Here is a 22,872-nt window from a genome sequence, read left to right as displayed (position 1 = left end):
AGAAGGGACGACCACCCACCAGCGGGCAGGAGGGAACCAGTTTCTGCCCATAGAGAGAAGAGCGAAGCCCTGCCAGAGGGCAGCAGAGACGCGAGCCGAGCCCCGCCGGTGGCCAGGTGAGGATGGAGGCAACCGGCCCGCCCGTTAGCGGGAGGAGGCCCGCGCCGGTGCGCGGGGCGGGGGTCCAGATTCTGACCGGAGCTGGCCGAGCGCGCCAGAGGGCTGCAGGCGGGGGCAACCCCGGCGGGGGCATCCCGCCCGTGGGGACCGGGCCGGGCAGCGGCGGCGGCGCGCCCCGGAGCGCCTGGGGTCCCGCCTAGCGGAGGCCTCTCACCAGGAGCGACACGGCTGCGCCCAGAAACGCCTCCTTATGAAGTCGTTGAAGTCGGTGGCCAGGGTCGTGCCATGGAGACGCCGTGGCGGATGTAGTCCGGCTCCGGCGGCGGCTCCTCCCCGCTTCCGCCTCCTTTTCCGACACCCGGTCGGCAGCTCGCCCATTGGCCAGTTCAAACCCCGCCGTGAGCCTCTCGGGTTTCGCCATTTAGGCCTAGCCCCTGGCGTCACAGAGATGCCCCACCCCGCCCGAAACTCCGCCCGCTTTCGGGCCACGCGGCCCGTCGCCATGGAGACGCGCGACGCTACCAGCGGACTTTGCCCGGGCTAGCCCCACGGTTCAATGCCCAGTTAAACCCCACCGCCATTTTCACCCTGCTTCTGGAAATCCAGCCCTGTCCCTACTTCTCTGTTGGTGCAGAGAGGGAGCCGTCCTCTGCGCACCGTCCAGACTCTCCTCCTCCACATCCCCCCTGTCTTTGTCCAGACAGGAGGAAGGGTCCGAATTCCCCTTGCTCCTCACTGCCCTCCTGCATACTGAATGCCGCTGTGTCTACAGACCTACTCCAAAGAGGTTCTCGCTCTGCCGCCATCTTCTCAACTAGTATGCTTCACTGTCAGCCAATCATGAGGGGCTGTCACGTGCCCCACGGTGCCGCCCGGGATTCTGGGAGACTTGAACATCCTCAGGGCCAACCCTGGCTTCCAGTTCCTTGACATGCTCATCTCCATGACTTTCCCCCGCACCTCAGCCACGCACCCCCAGGGTCACACAACTGGTTCACCTGAAATTTTAAATTCCAGCTGCCCCCTCTCCAAATAGAACCTGCTTTTCTGCTTTGCTCTCGCAATCTAATGCCTACCAGGTTCAGTCTTCAGTGTTAGGGAGCGTTCCCCTCCCTTTGACCTGTTCATTTTCTCCCTGTTGAATAAATGATGGATTCCCCAATCCCTTGAACCCAGTCATCTGAGGCTCCGCAAAGACCAAACCCACAAATCATTGCCTCCACCCTCAGCTGAGCCCTACCACTGCCCAGCACTTGTTCTATTTGTCCCTGGACCCCTCCACCTCCCCACTGTGGCTTTTCCAAACCTTTGCCTCTTCCCCATGCCATATCCAACTCTCCTTTTTCTTAGAGAAAAATAAAGCTATGGAACGGGATTCCTTCCACCTTCTCCACCCTCCCTCATCTTTGTCTTCCCCCACTCTCAAGTCCCCCCTTCAGAGCAAGAGCTGTCCTTCTTGCTGCGCAAGATAAACTTCTTGCCTCCAGGCCTAGGTGAAACACCTCTGTAAAATGTCTCTTGCTCCCCCAACGACAGGTTTGTCAATGTTCCCACCTTCATTGAAGCAATATTAACTCCTAACTATGTCCTAAGCCCAGTGCAAGGGACACTAGACCAACATATCCCACCAGTCTTCAAGGAGCCAATGGCTGACCACTCGAACAGGACCAGACCAAATGAAATGATTAAAGCTTTTCCCTCCACACCTGGTGAAAGAGTTTGCCTGTGTGGTTCCCCCCCCCCCTTTTTTTCTGCCCAATGTGGGTATGTAACATGTATTAGTTTGCTAGGGCTGCCATAACAAAGTACCACAAAATGAGTGACCTCAACAACAGAAATGTATTGTCTTACAGTCCTGGAGGCTGGAAGTCTGAGATAAAGGTGTCAGCAGGGCCGTGCTCCCTCTGAAGGCGCTGGAGAAGGTTCTGTTCCAGGCCTCTCTCCTGGCTTCTGATAGTTTCTTGATAGCAGAACTCTAGTCTACACATGGTATTCTCCTTGTGTGTCTGAATCCAAATTTCCCCGTTTTATAAGGACACCAGTTATACTGGGTTGGGGCCAACCCTACTCCAATACGACCTCATCTTAACTAATTACATATACGACGACCCTATTTCCACATAAGGTCACATTGGAGGTTCTGGGGTTAGGACTTCAATATATAAACTTGTGGGAGACAAAATTCTGCCCATAACATAGTGCAGATGTTGTTTTAAGACATATCATAGAATAGACATTAATGAGGCGACCGCCCAGCTTAAGAAATAAAAGAGACTTAATTGTTTTTTAAACCAAAAGACACTATCTCAAAATGTTAACACTGGTGATTTTGTTTTTCTCCTTCTGTTTTTCTAAATTTCAACAATGAACATGGGTTTTTTGTGTTAGTTAGAAAAAAACACAAATGAAGGAGCAGCTGCAGCTCTGGGTCCGAGTCCTCAAGCTCAGGCTCCAGACTCTCCATTTACCCAAGGGCCCGATTATCAGTTATTTCCATCCAGGAGCACCTTCCCCAGGGGCCTGATGCAACTGCCACAGCACTGCCCTGGGGAGAAGGAAGAGCTGGGAGACAGAATTCTCCCCTGCCCTATCAAGGTTTGGCTCCTCTTGGACCACTCACTGGCCTGGGCCTCTGAGGCTGATGGATGCTGGGCTCAGCTGACAGTCCTGGTTCTACGGTTGCCCAAACCAGTGGTTCTAAAAGCATGGGCCAAGTACCAACAGCATCAGGGTCACCAGGGAACTTGTTAGAAATGCAAATTCTTGCACCCCACCCCAGACCTATTGAATCAGAAACTCTGGGGGTGGGGCCCAGCAATCTGAGTTGTAACAGCTTCTCTAGGTGATTCAGGTGTGCTCTAAAGTTTGAGAACCACTTCCCACACACCATCGGGAGGGATCTTGGAGGGTAAATCTTATCATGCCCTTTCATTTTCAGAGGGAGAAATGGGCATTTTACAGAGAAGAAAAGGACCTGGCTAAGTGGCACAGACAGTTAAAGTGCAGAGGGGAAACTGGAAATTAGGTTATCTGTTTCCAGAGCCCCCCACAACTTGTTCTGACTCGGGCAGATTTCCCAAGTCCATCTTGATTCACTCTGTCACTGTCTGAAAGGTCACGTGATGCCAGTGACCATCAGCGCTGGACTCTCTCCATGCCAGGCACCGTGCCACTCTCATTAGCTCATGAATCCTCACGACATCCAGTGAGATTGGCACAAGTGTCAACCCCATTTTACAGAACAGAAAACTGAGGTTAGAGAAAGGTCAGGACACTTGCCCAAGGTCACAGAGCTAGAAAGGGCCAAGACGCAACTCAAACCAGCCTTCTCTGCCCCCAGGACTCATGCTGTGGCTAGCAAGACCACAGTTTTGCTAAGACCAAGGTTTGCAGAGACTGCCACCATCCAGGAAGGGCTCTTCAGCATTTATAATTTGGCTGTGACACCAAAAGGACACAAAAATCTCTCTGAGCAGGCAAACAGTCAATGCCCCAAAGCTACTGCCACTTACTCATAGGAAAGCCCCTTGTCTCTTCATTTGCACATAGTTGTACCAACCGGGGGGTCAGGGACAGAGCAGATGAGAAGCAGTCCTCCAGGAGGGACGTTACTAGACACAGCTCTTGCCCACTGATCCCATCCCCACTTGCTCACTTTCTCTGTCATCCATGCCTCCTCCAAGCAGCCAGTGTACCTCAGGGCAAGGCTTCCCAACCTTCCTCCGAGCAGGGCATACATAGAAAACCAAGGTATTTGCACACTATTACTACCTTGAGGAGTCTGGAGGGCATGGGGGGGCCAGGTGGTATTTGGTAGTCTAGATGAAAATTTCATAACACATTCCTCATAATACATATTAGGATTAGAAACTATAGTATAAAGTACTGGGGAAGATATTAAAGCTCAGCTTTGTATGAAACTTCAAAATAAAACACGATGCTGGATAAAAGAAGACAGGCACAGAAGACCACATACTGTATGATTCCATCCATACGACAGTTTGGAAAAGGCAAAACCATTGGGACAGAAAACAGGTCAGTGGTTTCCAGGGACTGGGGTGGGAGGAGGGAATTGACTGCAGAGTGGCACAGGGGAATGGCGGGGCGGGGGGGTGGTGCTGGTGGTGCTGGTGGTATATAATTATGTATTTCCACGTCTGCATTGTAGTGGTGGTGACACAACTGTTTACATTTTCTTTTTTTTTAAATTTATTGGGGTGACATTTGTTAGTAAAGTTACATAGGTTTCAGGTGTACAATTCTGTATTACATCATCTATAAATCCCATTGTGTGTTCACCACCCAGAATCAGTTCTCCTTCCATCACCATTTATTTGTGTTTACATTTTCAAACATCATTAAAGTAAATATCACTGTACGGAGAATTAGCAGATTAGCAGTTGTTCCCAAACTTGTCAAGTTCTCTAAATGACCTGGGGTGGTTTGATTCAAAAACAGTCAGACCTCCCCCATAACCTAGTGAGCCAGAACCGTGTAGCATGGAGATAGGAGGGGGCAGGAATCTGCATTTCAACCAGCTGCCCAGGTAACCAGTGGTGGAATGGGGGCCAGGACTTCTGAGTCAGGACCGGATTCCAAGCTTCCATCTCCAGTCCAGACTTGAACCCTGATTCCCAGGCTCATACATCCAACCCCTACCTGACATGCACACCTTGATCTCTAATGAACACGTCTAAAATTAACCTCCTCCGCTGCCCCCTCACACAGTCTTCTCCATTTCAGTTCACGGACGTTCCATTCTTCTGGTAACTCGGGCCAAAAACTTTGGCATCATCTTCAATTTCTTTTTGTTGTTGTTGTTTCATTTTTATTTCATAATTAACCTGTGGGGTTGACCCCAGCTAGACTTGGAGGGAGATAAGGAAAACATGGAACCCAAAGAATTGTGGGTGAAGGGTGCTCTTCTGAGCTGTGGAAGGGACGGTCTGGCGGTTAAGATAAAGCACAAATCAACATTAGCGTTGTCCACAGACAGCAGTGGTGACCTTCTCACTGGTTTTGTCGTTCTGGACCCAAAGTGCTCCACGGCAGCCACAGTACCTATGCCCTTCTTCACCTTGCCAAAGTCCACATGCTTGCTACCCAACGACTCAGTCTTGGCAGTGCTGATGAAAAACTGGGAACTGTTTGTGTTGGTCCAGGGTTTCCCATGGACAAGATGCCAGGACCTGAAGCTTCAGGATAAAATTCTCATCATCATATTTCTCCCAGTAGATGGACTTGCCGCCAAGGCCATTATGGTGTGTGAGGTCACCCCCCTGGCACACAAATCCCGGATTTATTCTGTGAAAGCAGGAACCTTCATGAACTTTCTCCCCTGTGCTCAGAGCATGATAGTTTTCTGCTGTCTTTGGAACTTTGTCTGCAAACAGCTTGAAGGAGATGAGGCCCAAGGGCTTGCCAGCAATGTTGAAGAATGGAGAACCTGTGGGGTTGACCCCGGCTAGGCAAAGCAGGCGGGTCCGGGAGCAGTGGCTTCAGTGTCTGCAAAGCTGCTTCTTCTCCTCTTGAAATTCTGTCCGCTCTACCTTCTCACGACACCCACCGTCAGTATCCTGGTGTGAGGAACTGTCACGTCTCCCCTGGATTATTACGATGGGTTCCTAACTGGTCTCCCTATTTCTACCCTGGACACCGCCCCGCACACACACACTAGTTCATCCTTAGTAGCCAGGGTGAACATGCTAAAATATAAGTCATTTCTCTGCCTTAAGCCCTCTGGGGGCTCCTTATCTCAGAGTAAAAGCCAAAATGGCCTCCAAGGTCCTCTCTGCTCTGGCCCTGACCCTGGATCCATCATCTCCAGAACTTGGCGCTTCCTTACTCACGCTGCTCCAGCCACACGGGCCTCCTTGCTGTCTTCTGAACCTGTCGGCCCTGCTTCTGCCTCAGGACCTTTGCATATGCTGCTCCCTGAGCCCGGAATGGCCTTCCTTCAGATATCCCTATAGCTTTCCCCCTTACCTCCTCCAGGTCTTTGTTCACCTGAGTTGTGAACTTCTCAGATCGTACTTGATATCTCCTCCCTCATTTTCCTCTATAGCATTTACCCTCTGATATTTACTTATTTGTTTCTGTCTCCCTCCCTAGAATGTCAGCTCCATGAAGTCAGGGTTTTTGTTTGTTTGCTTTGTGTCAGTTTTATTTACTGCTGTAGCTCTAGTGCCCAAACCTGGCCCATTGGAGGTGCTCAATAAATGTTCATTTTAAAGAATGAAGGGGATACCTGAAGCCTGAAGAGAAGTGTCTTGCTCAAGGTCATAGCCATCCAGAATCAATGGCTTTTACTCTTGGAACAAACAAAAGCACCAATCCCACAGCTCTGGCCCAAAGACCTTCTCACAGCTATGCTAGGTTCGGGAACCAAGGCCAGGCCAGCTGGACCTCATGGCCAGAATGAAGGGTAGCCTAGCCTTAGGGGGTGCCTGTCGGATTGTGCCAGGACACAGGTGCTTACACGACCAAGTCAAGGGGCTGCCATGGAAGAGGGGCTCCTCTGAAAAAGAAAACCTGGAGCTGCCGGTTTCCCAGTCCTGTGCCGGCGTTGGCCAAGGCAGCCACAGCCAAGGCAAGGGGCCACCTCCCCACCCCCTCCAGCTGCCTGAGTGCAGGCACTGGAGATAGTTGCTAGGCCCAGAAGCCTGACAGGGGCGGCAGGCAGGAGGATGGAGGCAGGCCAGCAGTTCACAAGCAGAAAAGCAGAAGACAGTGGAGCTGGGGCTGGTAACCCACCACCGCACAGGAACAGATTCCAAATGCCCCAGGCTCCCTTCCCCACCATCGGCCCCCTACCAGCAGAGGGCGCCCTGGCCACCACGCTGATTCAGGCAAGAAGGGAGCCCTGGATTTTCCCCACCCACTTCCAGCTGAGGGGTTCCAGTGAAGATCCACTCCTGAAGGCATCAGATGCCTTGGGTCCAGCCTAGGCCCATCCTTACCAGCAAGGTGAGGCCAGTGATTGCCATGTGTGTCCCAGGGTGGGCATTCACTGTGCGCTGGGCTCCTTCTCTTCCCACATTTACCAACAAGTAGACTAAGCAGCTGATGCCCAGTGGGCCTGCCTCCTCCTCCAGGCTGCCCTCCTCTCTAACTGCTCATCTCATCCATAGTTCCCAGACCTAGTGACAAGCAAAGAGGCTCAGCCATGAGTTAAAAAATGTAAAGTGCAAATGCCAGCCGGCTTTTATTGAGGACCTACTGTGTGCTGGGTCCACCTCCCTGCACTTCCCATTGGCCAGGGAAGAGGGTGAGCCCTGGCAGGTGAAACCCAGGCATCCAGTTTGGGACAGGGGGACTAAGGTGGAGGTAGAAGGGGGCAGAGGGGTCCCAATAGCTGGGTCCTCAGGGAGGGCAGGGCTCCTATGTCTGCCCAGCTTGAAACAGAAGACAGCCTCCCTCTTTTCCTCCACCCCAGGCTGTGAGTCAGCCCAGCAGGATAAGAGCTGCCATCCCTGCCCTTTTGCTACATGACCTCGGGGACGGGGACCATCTCTGAGTGGTTTCTCCTGATGTAAGATGGGGCCAGAGGGCAGAGTGACCATGCCTAAGGAGGCAGCCAGGTCTCCACTGGGTCTATGGTTCCTGGTGGCAGCTCCTGCCAGCAATCTCCAACTCTGCTCTCTGGACAGCTATGGCCTGCTCCTGGGCTCTCTTCTGGAATCACCACGTGGACCTGGTGGGACAGGACAGGCAAAAGGAGAAAAATAGCAAGAATTGGAGGAGTCAGACTGTTAGAGGCTGACACAGAAACAGACACAGATGTCAGAGAGACAGAGGCAGGCAGAAACAGACAGAATCAGAGACAGAGAGAGATACCAGCAGATACAAAGAAACAAAGCCAGAGACAGAGAGAGAGTTCTAGAGGTGGAAAGAGAAATGCAGAGACAGCCAAGGATACAGAGACAGAGACAGCCAGTAGGAGGGAGAGAGGAAAACAGAATAGGAAGGGGAAAACAGACCCTGACGCAGAGTCAGCCATAGAAGAGAGAAATGCGAGGCCCACAGGGTTGGGAGTCTCTTCTCAGCCCTGCCCTCACCTAGAGCTCATCCCTGGGGTGGGGATGGAGGCTGTGCCCACTGCTGCCAGCCAGGTTCGGGTGGGGGCCGCGCAGGGTCTTGTGAGAGCCGCTCCAGCTGATGATGCGGCCACTGTCGTCGTCCCAGGGTGAGGATGTCTCCGTGTCGCTGAGCCATTCTGCATCCCCCGCGTAGTGAGTGGGGGCAGCAAGCAGGGGCCGGACTGAGAAGGCCCGCAGGTCCCGGGGCCAGAAGTGTGCCTTGTACTGCTCACTGAGAGGCAGGAGGACAGCTCAGGGAGGCTGAGATGAGCCCCTCCACGCAGACCTCATGCTGGTCTGCAGCCTGGCACCTCACCTGTCCACAGCACCTCACTGCCCTCCCCAGCTAGACCTCACAACAAACATGAGAGGCAGGGTTTCTCTTATCCCCATTTTCCAGATGATGAAACTGAGGCTCAAAACAGAGAAGTTGCTTGACTAAAAACCACCCAGGCAGCAGAGAACTGACACCGAGGTTGTTGGTCTGACTCCAGGATGAGGCTGGGTTCTTGTTACCCCTTAGTGACCTGGAAGAAGTGACTCAACCTTGCCAGCCTCAGTCTCCCCACCTGCCCAGCCAGGGGACTTACTGCTTGCTGACGTGGGGAGGGGTTGAGCCTGCCCTGCCCCCAGCTGAGACTCACTTGGGGTGCTGGTCAAACATGATGGGCAGGAACTCGTCCACAGGCAGCATCCTGCGCAGGGGCTGGGCGGCCAGCAGCTTGCGGGCGCCTGCCAGGCTCAGGACGTATGCCAGTGTCCAGTAGGAGTACCCAGCCACTACCAGGTGCGGCAGCCCCTCCACGGCAACTGCCTCCTCAGGGTTCACCTGCTTCCGGCCGAGGTAGCTACAGGTGACATCGAGGAACCCAGGAGTCACTATGGGGTGTTGCAGGACCCCGCCCCCAACCCCATCCTCCAGGGCCAGGCTGGGGGAAGGAAGGCTCCAAGCAGGAGGCAGACCCCCAGAGACCCGCCCCTCTCCCTGCCTCTGGGGCGCAGGCAGCCTACATCAAGTCCCACGGAAGTCTCTCTGCCTCCACCTCCTCCATCAGCCGCTCCAGCCGCCCCCGGAAGTTGCTCTCAAAACGCACGTCGTCCTCAAACACCACAACCCGGGCCAGGCCCCTGGCAACCACCTGTGGTACACAGTGGGGTAGAGGATGGTTCTTTAGATTCGGGCTGTCCCCTGCCACCTGGCTAACACTGACATTCTCCCTGGCCTCACTTATGTGCTGATGCTCAGTGCTGGTCACATCACTCAGCTGCTCCAGAGCCTGCCAGGGCTCCCACCACCTGGGGACTGAAATCCCAATGCCTCGCTCTGGCACTCAAGGCCCTCCAGGCCCCCCATCCAGCTCTCCAAATAGACTCATGATGGCAGTCGGAACCCATGCTGCATTCACTGAGCGCTACCATATTCCCGGGGCCACAGGGCTACTGCCTGCCTGCCCTCAGGAGGCAGCACACATGATGGTCCTGTACGGCAGTAAGGAGACAGACATGGAGAGGCAAACTCGTTTGTCCAAGGACACACAGCCAGGCAGTGGCAGAACTGGGATCTGAGCCTGCACTAGCTAGACTCTAGGGTCCGGGTCCTCACTCAGGCCTCCTGAGCTTTCCTAAAGGAAGCTCGGCTGGGTGGGGTGGGGGAGACCCTAGTCCCCAACATCCCTAACAAAAAACACTCTCTGTAACTTTTGGAAATGTAAAAAGAACATGACATTAGCTCAGTAAACGATCAAATATACATCATCCTTCAATCTGTTCGGAGACAGTAGAAAACAAACAGAAATATAAGCTCACATCTATATATTTGGGCTAGAGCAGAAAATAAAAACAAGGGGTGAGTCTGTGCACCACCTCCTGGAGTGGGCACCCATTGGGGGCCACTGTCCAGGCAGTGACCTCTCAGGGACCCCGGTCCTTCCTGCAGTGTCCGAGCAGTAGCTTCTCAGCAGCCCTCACACCCAGCTCTGGGCCGAGGCTTTCTGGCGGAGTGCTGAGGACACCTTTCTTCTTCCCATCCCTGAACTCACCCAACTCCTTCCTGCCTCAGGGCCTTTGCGCCCACTGTTTTCTTTTGCTAAGGAGGTTCTTCTCCCTGCCAGTCAATGGCTAGGCCCACCTGCCCCTGTACCAGGCCCACAGTCCCGGCCAGGCCACACACTACAATAGCCTGTACACCTCCCCTCCATTGAAAGCTTAGTTCTTTCCTGATTTCTGTGTTCCCCTCTGGTCCCTGAGCCCCAGGAGGGCCTGGGCTGCATTTTCTTGTTCACCCCTATACTCTCAGAGCAGAATATCTCCTAGCACACAGTAGGTGCTCAATAGAGACTGTCGAACGAATAAGGTGTAGGGTTGAGCACATGGGAGGTTTAAAACTGCTGGCCGGGTCTTTGTTAATCACTGAAGGAGTGAAGAGGGTGACCCCTGCTCTCCCTGAGGACATGGGCCTACCGGGTGGGGTGCGGGGTCCTTACCTCCTCCCAGATGGAGTAATGGCTCAGGAAACAGCCCACCTCGCCCTTGGTCAGCGTGCGGCCTGAGTAGGGGTCCTGGTAGCCAGGGAGCAGGTCCACGCCGAGGCTCCGCATGATACTGCTGTTGAGTGTCCTGAGGGTGATGAGTGTAATGGGTGAGGGGTGCCCACCAGGGACCGGGCCAGGAGTACCTGGCCAGTGTTTGAGGACAGTCACACTGGAGTCTAGTGTGAGGGAGGTTTCAGCCTTGTTACCACTTCATGTGGCCTGAAGCCATCAGTGACTGGATCAGGGGAACCGCAGGCACCTTGGGCAGGGGTGACCCTCAGGGGAGAGGGTGGCAGCATGGGAAGGTGGGAGGTGGCCTGAGGGGGGTGCACCCTAGGATGAATGTAGGGGAACATGGCAGAGGCCCAAGCAAAGGATGGACATCCTATGGCCAGAAAGGCTGGGGGCATATGCAGCAAACAGCAGCGGGCACATGGAACCCCATAACCCCAGGTTCGCCTGGGGAACATGACTGGTTTGCTCCCACCCCACCCATTAGGGACCTAAGTTCAGGATGGAGAAGAATAACCCTGATAATATACATGAAGACACCTAACTTGTGGAATACGTACTGTGTCAGGTCCTGGCTAAATCTTCCCTGAGCCCTGACAAACCCCTAAAAGGAAGGCACCCTGATTGGCCATTTACATAGGCTGAAGAGGTGGGGGTGAATTGTCGAGGTCACACAGCTGCTAAGGGGCAGAGGTGGAACCCAAGCCCAGGAGCCTCTGATCTGGGCCTTCACCACCATACTCTCCTCCCTCCCGTGGGTTGAAGGAAAGTCTCTTGTCCCGGTTCTGTCCACCCTGGGGCTCCCTGAGACAGAATTACTCAGGCCCTGTTTGAATACCTCAGGAAACAGGAAAGTCATTCAACTCATTCACTCCTCTGCTTTTCTCACACCTAAGGAGCATCGATGGACCACACTGCCCCTCAGCTGCCCGGGGCCCATCCCCAGGGAGCCTCACCGGCCGTCCACAGCATCCACTACCCGCCCAGAGATCTCCATTTCCCAGAGTGAGCTCAGCATGCGCTCACGGCGGTCCGGCCGGCGGGCCAGGCTGATGACAAAGACCTGGAAGAGGCAGGGGAGATGGTGCAGGGAATGGGTACAAGGGAGGGGCGAGGGGGGGGGGGTGCGCCTACCTCGGACCCCAGTCATGCAGGCTGAGGGAACTTACCTCATCAAATCCCATCTTGGTGGGACTCTTTGGGGGCCGGGACACATGAGCCGAGGCCCACATGGGGGGCCCATCCACTGCAGAGGAAAGCACCCCCAATCATGAGTGCCTGTGGTCTTAACAGGCGTGACCCTAGAGTCCTAGCTGCCCCCATTCCTGCCCCCTCAGAATGCCCAGCAGGAAGATCTCTCAGATCATACAATCCACTTGTCTCCATTGTAGAGATGGGGAGACTGAGGCCCAGCAGAGAAAGGGACTTGTCCAGAGTCAGGAAACGAGTTAGGGATGAGACTGGGACCCCGAGCCTGAGCCTGATGGACTGTCAGGTCTGGGGCCTAGAAGGGACACGTGGGGAGGCAGGGAGCAGCAGCAGGTGGGCGCCCGGCTCCCAGCCCTCACCTAGCGCTTCCAAGATCAGGTGGATGAAGTTGACCCTCTCATCCTCCAGCTCCTGGTGGGACTTCACCGGCACGTTCATGTACCCGTAACGGTGCTCATTGCACACATGGGCCGAGACCCCTGCAGGGAGAGGCCAGGTGAGTGCTGGACTAGGGGGCGGGGCTCTCAGAACCCAGCTGAGGCTGTGGGCCCAGTCCTGCCAGGGACCCAGTGTATGACTCCTCTCTGGGACTCAGGGTCCCCACCTGTGGGATTGGAGCGAGAAAGGGCTGGGCTCAAACAGTATCTAAGGGAGCTTTCTGCTGAGATTTATTCATTTCACAGACATGTCTAGAGCACACGTTGGGTGCCGGGGCAACAGAGGTGAGTAAGACAGACTCCCTGTCCTTGGAGATCAGGGTGAGGCAGGAGCAGGCCAACTCCCGAGTGACTGCAGCCACGGGGGGCCACCCCGTAGTCCCTCCCACCTCTGTCCAGACCCAACCCGGATCTAGCACCATCACCTTTTACCCAGATCCCTATACTTAACCCCACATCCTCTTCTGCCCCCTCCATGCTTTTCCCACTGGCAACCAGTGGCCTTGTATTTCTTCAAGACTTGTCACCTCTATTGTAATTCTTTACTTTTTATTGCCTATAGACTGTGAACTCCTCAGGGGCAGATGCACATAGGTATCTATTTAAGCTCACCCCACACCCAGCGTGGAACACAGAGCCTGGCCCAGCGGAGAGACTCAATAGCTGCGTGTTGGAAGCCTGGATGAGGGAGACAAAACCACCCCTCACTAAATTCCTTCAAACCTGACCAGTTAACAGTGGCCGATACTTGAAGTAGTGGTAGTAATGAAAAAAGACTTTTGCTTCCTCTCATTTTTTCCTCCACGTATTTGTTTCACCTTCACTCCCTTTTTAGACTTGATTCTTTTTTCTTGCGTGTCTGCACTGCAGACGCCACCAGCACCTAGTGCATTAAAACACCAATGACAATGGTCCCCTCCCTGGCCACCCCTCATATACTGTTTGCTCAGTCAGGTGCAGCACTGCTGGATTAAATTGTCGCTTGTCATTCTCCCTGACCACCAGCAGAGTTCTCCTCCACCCACTAGACAGTCTTCATGTCTCCACCGCTCCTCAATCTACACCCTGAATTATCTTCTCTGGAACCTTCTCAAGAACCTTTCTCCAATATTCCTGTCTCAGTCTTGCTCTCGTCTTCGATTTGTCCATTCGTCCTCGGAAGTGGGTTTATCCCATTCAAACCCAGATACTTTCTTGTAACTTCCATCTTAAAATAACTCCCAGCGTGATCTTTTAAGTGTTCAGATTCTATCACGGGATCCTCTGACGGCTGCCCAGTGCTCTCAGGCTAACGCTTACCGGTCAGGTCCACGTCGGCTGGCCCTGCCTGCGCCTGCCTTTCCTGCCTCAGCCTACACCAAGCGCCCCGCCCTTACTGTGCCTAACCACCTGTCTTCTTGTGTTCCCTGCCACCATGAGCCTCTGCATCTGCCGGTCCCGTTTGCCCGACATGATCTTTTCTGCTCTGTTCGCCTTGTTAATCCTGCCCATACTTCAGATCTCAGCTCCAGAGTCCACATCCTCCGGGAAGCCTTCCCTGACCAGGTCAACTCTATTCTAAGTTCCCAGAGCACCTAAAATCAAGAAACTCTCCTTCCGGTTATAGCTGTGATTGGACATTGATTTGTGTACTCCTTTGACTGGTGGGAAGGGAGGCTCCAGGAGGGCAGGGACTGCCTGATTTGACTCATCACACTGTCTCCCCAGTACCTGGTACATTGGAGGTGCTCCATAAATATTTGCCTAATGAAGGAATCCATGAAAGTGCCATGAGGGGGACAGCCAGAAGAAGGCTCTAACTAACCTACTGGAGCAGTGGGCTGAAGAAAAGCTGTGACCCAAAGGACAAACAGGAGGTAACCAGATGAATTGTAGAGTGGGGAAGGGCATGCAAAGCAGAGGGAACAGCATGTGCAAAAGCCTAGAGGCTTCCAAGGAACACTCAAGGAGAGCTGTCCTCACCGGCAGCCTGACAGGCGTAGGCGAAGACAATGATGTCATCGAAGGGCCAGGTGTAGTTGGGATGAGGCGGGTAGAAGGCGAGCTGGGTTGCCCCCTCTGCCCGTAGGGATACCAGGAAGGTAGAATGGACCATGGGGACCTGGAAGCAGCCTCGGCGCTGGCGGTTCTTGGTGGGGAAGTACTCGGCTGTGCGGCGGTAGTAGCCCTGGGGAAGGGGATGCTCTGGGCTGTGAGAGTGCCCCCTCGATCCCCAGAACACTGCTCCCTGCCATGGCCCACAGACCCCGAGGCCTTCAGGCTCTCTGCTCTACATGTCCCTTCTCCCAGGACCTCAAGCCTCCAGAGGTCCCTATCCCCGGCCTCACCTGAGGGGTGATCCCACACCAGAAATTGGAGTAGTAGGTCTGGGAGTCCAGCATTGGGGCCACCACGGGCAACCCCTTCTCTATGAGAAGCCGCAGCGTCTGGTTGTTCGTCAGAATGTTGTCTGTATCTGCAAACTTGGGGGAGGGGGATGTCACAGGCCCCAGCCTTGCCTGGGCTGCAGACCCCAGGGATTCACTGAGTGGGATCTCTCCAGATTGTCAGAGACTGAGTGGCTCCCAGGATCCAATGGGGTTCCCTTGAGAGGTCTAATCTACAAACCCATAGATCTGTTTCTAGACCAAGGAGCTAGCCTGAGACACTGGCTCAGGGATTGGGTCCAAAGAGTTAGACCTGAGCTGCTGACCTAAGAACTTTATCTGAGATCTGACTCAGGGAGTAGATCCAAAAACCTATTCTGAGCTCTAGTCCAGGGAACTAGGCTCAGTGTATACCCTGGGATGCCTCAGGGATCCAGGCTTAGTTGTATACCCTGGGACCTAGCTCAGGGATCAAGGCTTAGTACCTAGTCTGAGTTCAAGCATAGGGATCCAAGTTCAATATATGGCCTGGTGTCTGACCCAAGTTGCTAGCTGAAGGATCCAGCCTCAGGAGGCTAAGTCACACCAAAATTTCTGTCAGGGACAGATGTTACCACCCATCAGAAGCCTAATCCGAGGCCAGGCTTTCTTACCAGGATATAGTCAGCCCCCCAGCCCCTGGCAAAGGTGAGGGCTTCCTGCTTCAACTCCATCAGAAACTGGTGCCTTTCTTTGGTCCAGTGCTTGGGACCCTCTTCGTCTGGGTAATACCTGAGGGAGTAAAGAGATGAGGTGTTCCCATGGGGTAGGTGCCTCTCCCTGGCCTGCTTGGCTCTCTGGGCTCTCTGTTTTCCTCTGTGCTTGGGCTCTCTGTTTTCCTCACTGGGTTGTAGCTGTTGCCCATCTTCCTAGAACCTTTCCCCTCAGATGACCACCTGGGCTCCCCCTCCGGCCTCCAGACCACAGCTGCATAGTCATCGCCCACAGCGGCCAGCCACTCCTGCAGCATCTCCGTGGTGTTGTCCACATTGTGGTCCGTGGCACACCTGGGGACACAGCAAGAAGTAGGGTGAGGGACACAGCTACAGAAGGACAAAGCGCCGAGGCAGCCTTGACCCCCAGCATCAACACCTGCGAGGCTGGCCTCTCCTGGGAGTAACGCAGTAGCTGTACTGCAGAGGAGAGGCTAAAGGCAGACAGCAGATCCCCATGACAGGTCTGTGACCCACTGTGTGACCTCAGGCAAGTCCCATCCCTCTCTGGGCTTCACTGTCTCCCTCGGTAACTATAACATGCTGCCCTGCAGCAGCTGAAACCAGCCCAGAGGGCTGAGATAACAACACAAGTGCATTTGGAAAGATGGAAAGTACCTCAACTTGGAAGAACACACCTGCCACATTCCCTGGTTATCTGCCTTCCTCGTTGTGTGACTACAGGTCTCTAAGTCAGGACTGGACAGAAGAGCTGCTGCTTCTCTCTGCCCAAAAGTTGTACTAGTGACCAAACCACACTCTGAGTGTCCCTAAGAAGTGCTGATGGGCCCGAGCTCAGATGCCACAGACATAGCCTTTCCTCTTCTGCAGAAGGAGCTCCCATGACTCAGTGGGGATGGGTTGTGGGGGGACTTAGCTGAGAGCCCAGGTTTTAGGTGGTACTGCCCCTTTAAGCCAATGCCCAGAAGTGAAGACTAACTACGTGTCAAGTCCTGCAGGGGTGGAAACTAATGAACTCCCAAACTGTGGTAATTGTGGGCAGCCTCCCCGGGCCATGGCTCCACCCCTAGCCCAAGTTTGGTGTGTTGTGAGGAGTAGTTTGTCATTTCTCTCAGTTTATCCCCAACCTCAGCTTGGGACTCCTCCCTGTTCTGGCTTCCACAGACTGTGGCCTCAGAGTCCAGTGCCCTGTGGGGACGCCTGGGGGAGGAACACCAGAGAGGGAGCGCTGCCATCAGCTGGCAGGACCACCCCTCTACAGAGTGAGGCTGGAACCAGCCCAGGGGGAGGGGGAGCAGGTGTGACTCCCCTGCAGAGCAGCCTCCTGCAGTGCTCACAGCATGGCCACTGCTCCCCCCACCCCAGGAACTCCCAGTCTTGCTGATCCCTGCCACCTCAGGCCCCAGGGGATGCCAGCTGTTCCTGTCTTCTCCACTCCAAGTTGAGTTTGGGCTCTGAGGCCTAGGGCAAGAGGAGCTGGGCCCAACTTACACCCACAGGAGGTCCCAAGAGGAGGAGTAGGGGCCAGGGTGTGTGTCCTAGGGTCAATGTAAGGCCTTAGGGGTCAGTCCACAGGGCCAGGGGGTAGGGGGTCCTGTCCGGGGGACTTGGGGCTGTGGAGGGCCTGTCTGGGTCGTATCTGGGCAGGGAGCAGATGGGGCCATCTGAACAGTAGGGGCTGTCCCTGGGGCCGGGGCAAATACCCAGTGGGTGCCAATGCCCGGGTCTCTCACCAGAGGGCCAGCCGGGCCCGGGGGTAGTCCAGCCGCTCGAGCGCGCCCAGGTAGTGGGATATCGAGTGTTCGGCATTGCGGGCCAGGATGGCAAGGACCACGGCGGGCGGCGGCAGCTCCGCGACGCCTGCAACCTGGAGCCGCAGCCCCAGCAGGAGCAGCAGCTGGAGCAGCCCGGCGGCGGGGACAGCGCGCATGGCGGGCACTCGGGCGGCGGCGGCGGCCCCCTGGGCTCCCGGCCCGGTGGAGGGGAGTGGGCGGTGCGGCCAGGCCGGGGCGGGGCCCGGGGCCGGGGTGGGGCCGAAGCGGCCAGGAGGAGGAGTTGGGGGCACGAACCCCCCAAGAGTGGGTTCTCACTCCCTACCCCTATACGGGGGTTCTCAAGTGTCTTTTCCTCTGCCAGGGGCACCGCAGGGCCAGGACCGGGAGACCTGCCCCAGACGCAACCCGGGAGCAGCCCCCGCCAGGCTGGAAGCCGGAGGGAGAAAGGGGGAAAGAGGGGAGGGTCTGGGGTGACGGCATCCGAGCCGCCCCGGCGTCTGCGAACTCGCCACTCCAAATCCCTGAGCGTGCAACCCCCAGAATCCGGCTTCACCGAGCGCCCGACGCCCCTGAATCCGGATCCCTATGCCCTCAGTTCCACCCTCGGACCTCAGCCGCCCACCCCGCGGGACACGGTAGACTCCGCGCGGCCCTTCCGGGGTTCCCCGGCCCCGCCCCCTCCACGCCCCCGGGCGCCCCCTGGCGGGCCCAGATGGAACTTCGCAGAGAAGCGAGGCGTCGCGTGGGCCTGAGAGCCGGCGTGCGGGGCGGGGAAGGGGTCTCCCTGACCTGGGCGCCATCCCTCTGCAGTCCGAGCCTGGCGTCCCCCGTGCGTCATCGCCCTCGCCTCAGTCGGCGGCACTGGCACTGCTCTGGTCCTTTAAGAGAGCAAAGTTACCTGAAACTAATAAAAAAATAAAAATAAAAAAAAATAAAAGAGAGCACAGTTCACTCTTAGACTGAGTGCAAACCAAGGGGACACCACACAGCCCTTCACGGTGTCCCAGTCCCCCTCCAAAGCAAGATTCCCTGGGGCAGAGTTGGGGTCCTAGGCTCTGCTGAGATGGAAAGGGCCTCCAGCCTCTCTTAGGAGAGGGCAGGAAAGGTGAGGGGTCTGGAGACACCAATGGTGGGATCCAGCTTCTCGTTTGCCACAGACCTCAGGCAGGGTGTTTTTCCTGAGCCTCAGGTCCTCATTTGGGCTGGATTGCAAGAATTCCTTGAGAGAATGAATGCATTTGAAGCTTCTCTGCATGGAGCCTGGCTCCAGGAAGAATTCCTGAGTCTGGAAGACAGGACTGAAGAGGAAGCCAGACTCCCCTTTCATTCACCGCCCCCACCCACCCACCAGGAAGGCCTACTTTCCTATGGCACGTTTGGATCTCCTTTCAGCCTCTTCCCAGAGTCAGGGAAGAGGGCTAAGCCTGTGCATACTATTTCCACTGAGAGGAGAGAGGTGGGGGTTCAGCAAGGAATGAACCTGCCTAGTGATGGGACAGAATGTGAGGTTGTGGAACCCTGGAGGCCAGGAGTCCTGGCTCCAAAGCCTCCTCCAGGCCCCAGTTGAAGCTTCCAGGTGGGGGGGGAGGGGAGGGTGTTTTCCAGCCAGTGGCCCTGCAATGGAAGGCCTAAGGCCTCTCCCTGCTACTAATTTTTGGAGAAAAGAGAAGCTACCACCTGGGAACTCTCATTTCTAGCCCCTAAACCTTCCACCCTCTGTCTCCAAGCTGGCCTCTGCTCACATTGGCTGGTACAATGGAACAGGCACCCCTTCATCACGACAGAACCACTCCTGAGCTCCAAATGCCACCCCCTTGCCCTTCCTGAATTGCCAACCTCCCTCTCTTCTGGATTTTTCCTTCCACATTCCAAAGGAGTTAAATCTCCCCCAACCTAAAATACAAAAGCACCAAGCTGCAGCCCTGCTTCTCTCTCCCTTCAAACCTCTTGATAGAGGAATCTGTACTTTATTCCCAGTCTTGCTTCCTCATCTCTGTTCACTGCTCCACACAGGCCAAGGCTGCTCCAGCCAAACTGCTCCTGCCAAGGCCAGTGTCCTCCTGGCCGCTCCTCCAATGGACACTTCCTCCTCACCCAAGAGGGCTCTCCTCAGCAGCTGACCACATGGACCACTCCCTGTTTCTGGAAAACTGCCATGTATCCCAACTGCCCCCCTGGACCCAAATTCCATCTGTCCAAAACAAAACCTCAGTCTTTCCCCCAAACCTGCTCCCCCTCTGGAGGCCTCCCCACTCTAGGGAACAGCACCTCCACTTAGCCAGTCCCTCAAGCTGGAGACCTGGGTGTCTCTGACGACAAGTCCTTCTTTCTCAGCCCAGTCTATCACGTCATCCTGGGAAGACCACCTCCTCAAAGTCTCCTGTATGTGGCACTCACCTGGCTCAGGGTATCAGCACCTAACATTCACCCGGGCCCCTGCACCTCCCAGCCTCCCATGCCACCCTACCCCACTTTCTCCCTGGAAACCATTCTGCACTCAGCAGTCCTTTCTAAAATGCCTGACATTAACACTCTGATGGGCCGAGGCCTGCCCTCAGCATAGAGAGCATAGAGTTCAAACCCCTCAAGGGGCAATGAGGCCCTGTGTGGCCTACCTGATGCTTTCCCAACTCCTCTGACCTCCCCTCCCACCGAATTTCCTGCTCCAGCCAAACTGGACTATGTACAGTTTCCAGAACACTCCATGCTTTAGGACTTTCCCACATCCTTTTTTGTTGTTCGTTCATCTGCTTGAACTGGTCTTTCTGGCCAACTCCTACAGGCCCTTTGATCTCAGCTTAAACTTCCTTCCTCTGGAAAGCTTTCCCTGGTGTCACGTCGGGGGGACATACCCCTATACGGCATCCTATATAACCTGCTCATTCAGCAAGTATTTATGAAGTACATGCTAGGTACAGGTAGAATTCTAGGTACAGGGTATCCGAGACAGACCATCTCTGCTCCTCATGTGCTCACATTCTGACGAGAGGAGACAGATAGGAAACAAGCAAGCTGGTAAGTTAATACTGTGTTTCCCCGAAAATAAGACCTAGCTGGATAATCTGCTCTAATGCGTCTTTTGGAGCAAACATTAATATAAGACCTGGTATTATATTATATTATATTATATTATATTATATTATATTATATTAATTATATTATATTGACCTAGTCTTATATTATAGTAAAATAAGTCTGGGTTATATTATATCGTATTACATTATACTCAGTCTTACAGTAAAATAAGACTGGGTCTTATATTAATTTTTGCTTCAAAAGATGCATTAGAGCTGATCCTGCTAGATCTTATTTTTGGGGAAACACGGTAGGTAGTTTCCCCAAAACTAGGGGAAAGGTAGGTAGAAGAGTAAGTGCTATATGAACAAAACGAGTTAACAAGAACAGAGAACAGCTGGGGGTGGGTGGTAATGTTGAGTTGAGGGGTCAGAGAAGACATCACAGAGCATAAGAGGAGCCAGCCAAGGGCAGCTCTGGGGGAAGACTGCTACATGTGGAGGGAGCAGGTGGGGCCAAGGTCCTACGGTGGGAACAAGCCAGGCCTGGGCGGTTGGAGCAAAGTGAGGCAGGGGAGTGTGGAGATGTGAGGACCATCCAGGGCCTTGAAGCCATGGCGGGATTTTGACATTTTTTTTGAAGTACAATAAAAAGACATTGGCAGGGGGAACCAGAAGAGTGATATGATTTATCTTCAAAAGATTGTTCTTGGGGCGGCCGGTTAGCTCAGTTGGTTAGAGTGCGGGGCTCTTAACAACAACATTGTGGGTTTGATCCCCACATGGGCCCCTGTGAGCTGCGCCCTCCACAACTAGATTGAAACAACTACTTGACTTGGAGCTAATGGGTCCTGGAAAAATAAAAACAAACAAACAAACAAACAAATAAAAAGATTGCTCTGGCTGCAGCTCAGAGGGTGGACCATGGGGGCAAGGATGGAAGCTGGGAAACCCTCGGACAGGGAGAGATGACAGCGGGCAGGGTTGAGGTGTGTAATGGGATTAGATGTGGGAGATGAAGCGAGGAATTAGGATGACTTACATGGATTGCAGTCGGGCTGGATGGTGGGCTAGTTACTGAATACAGAAGACCGGAGAAGGTGGATGGAAATGGAGTTCTGTTTTGGGCATAATTTTGACCTGCCCTTTAGACTTCCATGTGGAAAGAGCACACACATGACCTGCCTGGCTGTGAGTTCTGAGGCAGAGGCCTGTCCACCTCCTTTGTCATTTAATCCCCAGCCCTAGAGCAGGGCCAGCTAGGCAGAGGTGGGGCTCTCATAGAAATATGATGAGGGCCGGCCCGCTGGCTCAGGTGGCTGGAGCTCCATGCTCCTAATACCGAAGGCTGCCGGTTCGATTCCCACATGAGCAGTGCCAGATGGCTCAGTTGGTTGGAGCGCGGGCTTTCAACCACAAGGTTGCCGGTTCAACTCCTCGACTCCCGCAAGGGATGGTGGGCAGCACCCCCTACAACTAACAACGGCAACTGGACCTAGAGCTGAGCTGCGCCCTCCACAACTAAGATTGAAAGGACAACAACTTGACTTGGAAAAGTCCTGGAAGTACACCCTGTTCCCCAATAAAGTCCTGTTCCCCTTCCCCAATAAAATCTTAAAAAAAAAAAAAAAGAAATATGAGGAGGTCATTGCAGAAGTGGGCTGATCAAGCACCTGTACTCCCACTGACACTCATTTTTTTTTGCCCCCAAATATAATAATAAGACATACTCCACAAAGGTAATATTGGGCCAAATTCACAGCAATTCTAAAGTAGGTTTTCAAAGTATGGTCCTTGGTCCAGCAAGCATCAACCTCACCTGAAAATGGTTAGAAATGCAAAATCCAAGGCCCCACCCCATACCTATTGAATCAGAAACTCTGCGAGTGGAGGTTAAAGCAAGGAGCCTTGAAGCTGCTGTTCCATGGGCCTAAGCCCTCATCCTCCGGGTCACGTGGAATACATGCCTGGAAAAAAATTGGGCCCACCTGCCGGAATAGGGCCCAGACCACCCTGGAGGAACACCTAGGGGAGCTCTGGGCTTCGGCACTCCCATATTGTAGTTCTGATCGAAGCCAGGTGGTGGCGCTAGCGCCTCAGGCTTCACTCTGGCATCAGGGACTAGAGACCCCAGAATTGTCCCCCTCCCCAGTGCCTTCTCCGCTGGGAGCCTCAGCTCCAAGGCCCGCCCACTGGCAAGGGCTCTGCGGATGGCCTTCATCAGGGAGAGGATCCCTGAGGCTGACACACCCCAGGTGGGGGCCAATCCCCTCTTCCTGGACGTTAGGAAGGTGGGCTAGAGGAGATCCCTTGGTCAGAGAAATTAGGGGTGTTTGGCCTGTGAGACTGGGGGTCAGGAACCCAGGAAGGTGGCTCTGGTCCACTTGACTCTGGCCACACTGCCATTAACCCTCTGCCTACCCTGCCCAACCTCAGGCGAAGTCTCAGGTGTAGCTTCCCTGCCAGAGGGTGGGGGCAGCCTGGAGGTAACCCAGAGCCCAGACAGAGCCCCAGGGTTGGGGGTCCTCACAGCCTGGCAGTCAAGCAGCCTGAGAACAGGGGCCCACAGCCAAGGAGATGCTTGTATGGAGCTCTTTCTTACCAGCTGCCAGCTTCA

At 54.6% G+C, this 22,872-nt stretch overlaps 2 protein-coding genes and 1 pseudogene across 10 annotated transcripts in view; all 3 read right to left on the bottom strand.

The window, feature by feature from the left end:
- ODF2 (outer dense fiber of sperm tails 2) overlaps positions 1–498 on the bottom strand; it is a gene marked incomplete at its 5' end in the record, with an annotated part of 29,135 nt that extends 28,637 nt beyond the window's left edge. For 3 of the 5 annotated variants that reach the window (XM_081066341.1, XM_081066342.1, XM_081066344.1), the window contains one exon: positions 335–498. In XM_081066341.1, coding sequence (XP_080922467.1) covers positions 335–498 — 164 coding nt within the window. The remainder of the gene's footprint in view (positions 1–334) is intronic. The other 2 variants (XM_081066339.1, XM_081066340.1) reach the window with 2 other exon arrangements.
- A 4,443-nt stretch (positions 499–4,941) lies between these two features.
- On the bottom strand, positions 4,942–5,938 carry LOC308505070 (peptidyl-prolyl cis-trans isomerase A-like; annotated as a pseudogene). The gene is made up of 2 exons: positions 5,928–5,938; positions 4,942–5,616 (listed from the first exon to the last, which is right to left on the bottom strand). The product of its transcript is annotated as a peptidyl-prolyl cis-trans isomerase A-like (transcript).
- A 1,352-nt stretch (positions 5,939–7,290) lies between these two features.
- The window catches only part of CERCAM (cerebral endothelial cell adhesion molecule), a 28,034-nt gene continuing 12,452 nt past the window's right edge, over positions 7,291–22,872 (bottom strand). For 2 of the 4 annotated variants that reach the window (XM_081067773.1, XM_081067772.1), the window contains 15 exons: positions 18,031–18,119; positions 17,200–17,333; positions 16,594–16,666; positions 15,689–15,799; positions 15,407–15,524; positions 14,715–14,849; positions 14,350–14,554; positions 12,310–12,429; positions 11,911–11,987; positions 11,698–11,804; positions 10,682–10,814; positions 9,210–9,337; positions 8,843–9,046; positions 8,178–8,430; positions 7,291–7,813 (listed from right to left, as the gene is read on the bottom strand). In XM_081067773.1, the coding sequence (XP_080923899.1) occupies positions 8,178–8,430; positions 8,843–9,046; positions 9,210–9,337; positions 10,682–10,814; positions 11,698–11,804; positions 11,911–11,987; positions 12,310–12,429; positions 14,350–14,554; positions 14,715–14,849; positions 15,407–15,524; positions 15,689–15,799; positions 16,594–16,666; positions 17,200–17,333; positions 18,031–18,041 (1,809 nt within the window). In that variant the 5' untranslated portion in view covers positions 18,042–18,119 and the 3' untranslated portion in view covers positions 7,291–7,813. Of the gene's footprint in view, positions 7,814–8,177; positions 8,431–8,842; positions 9,047–9,209; positions 9,338–10,681; positions 10,815–11,697; positions 11,805–11,910; positions 11,988–12,309; positions 12,430–14,349; positions 14,555–14,714; positions 14,850–15,406; positions 15,525–15,688; positions 15,800–16,593; positions 16,667–17,199; positions 17,890–18,030; positions 18,120–22,872 lie in introns of those variants that run through there. The other 2 variants (XM_081067775.1, XM_081067774.1) reach the window with 2 other exon arrangements.

The sequence above is a fragment of the Rhinolophus hipposideros genome, assembly GCF_964194185.1.
Source record: "Rhinolophus hipposideros genome assembly, chromosome: 11".
Classification (NCBI taxonomy): domain Eukaryota; kingdom Metazoa; phylum Chordata; class Mammalia; order Chiroptera; family Rhinolophidae; genus Rhinolophus; species Rhinolophus hipposideros.
The sequence above is the reverse complement of the archived record's forward strand: the minus strand, read 5'-3'. Positions and strand labels throughout refer to the sequence as shown.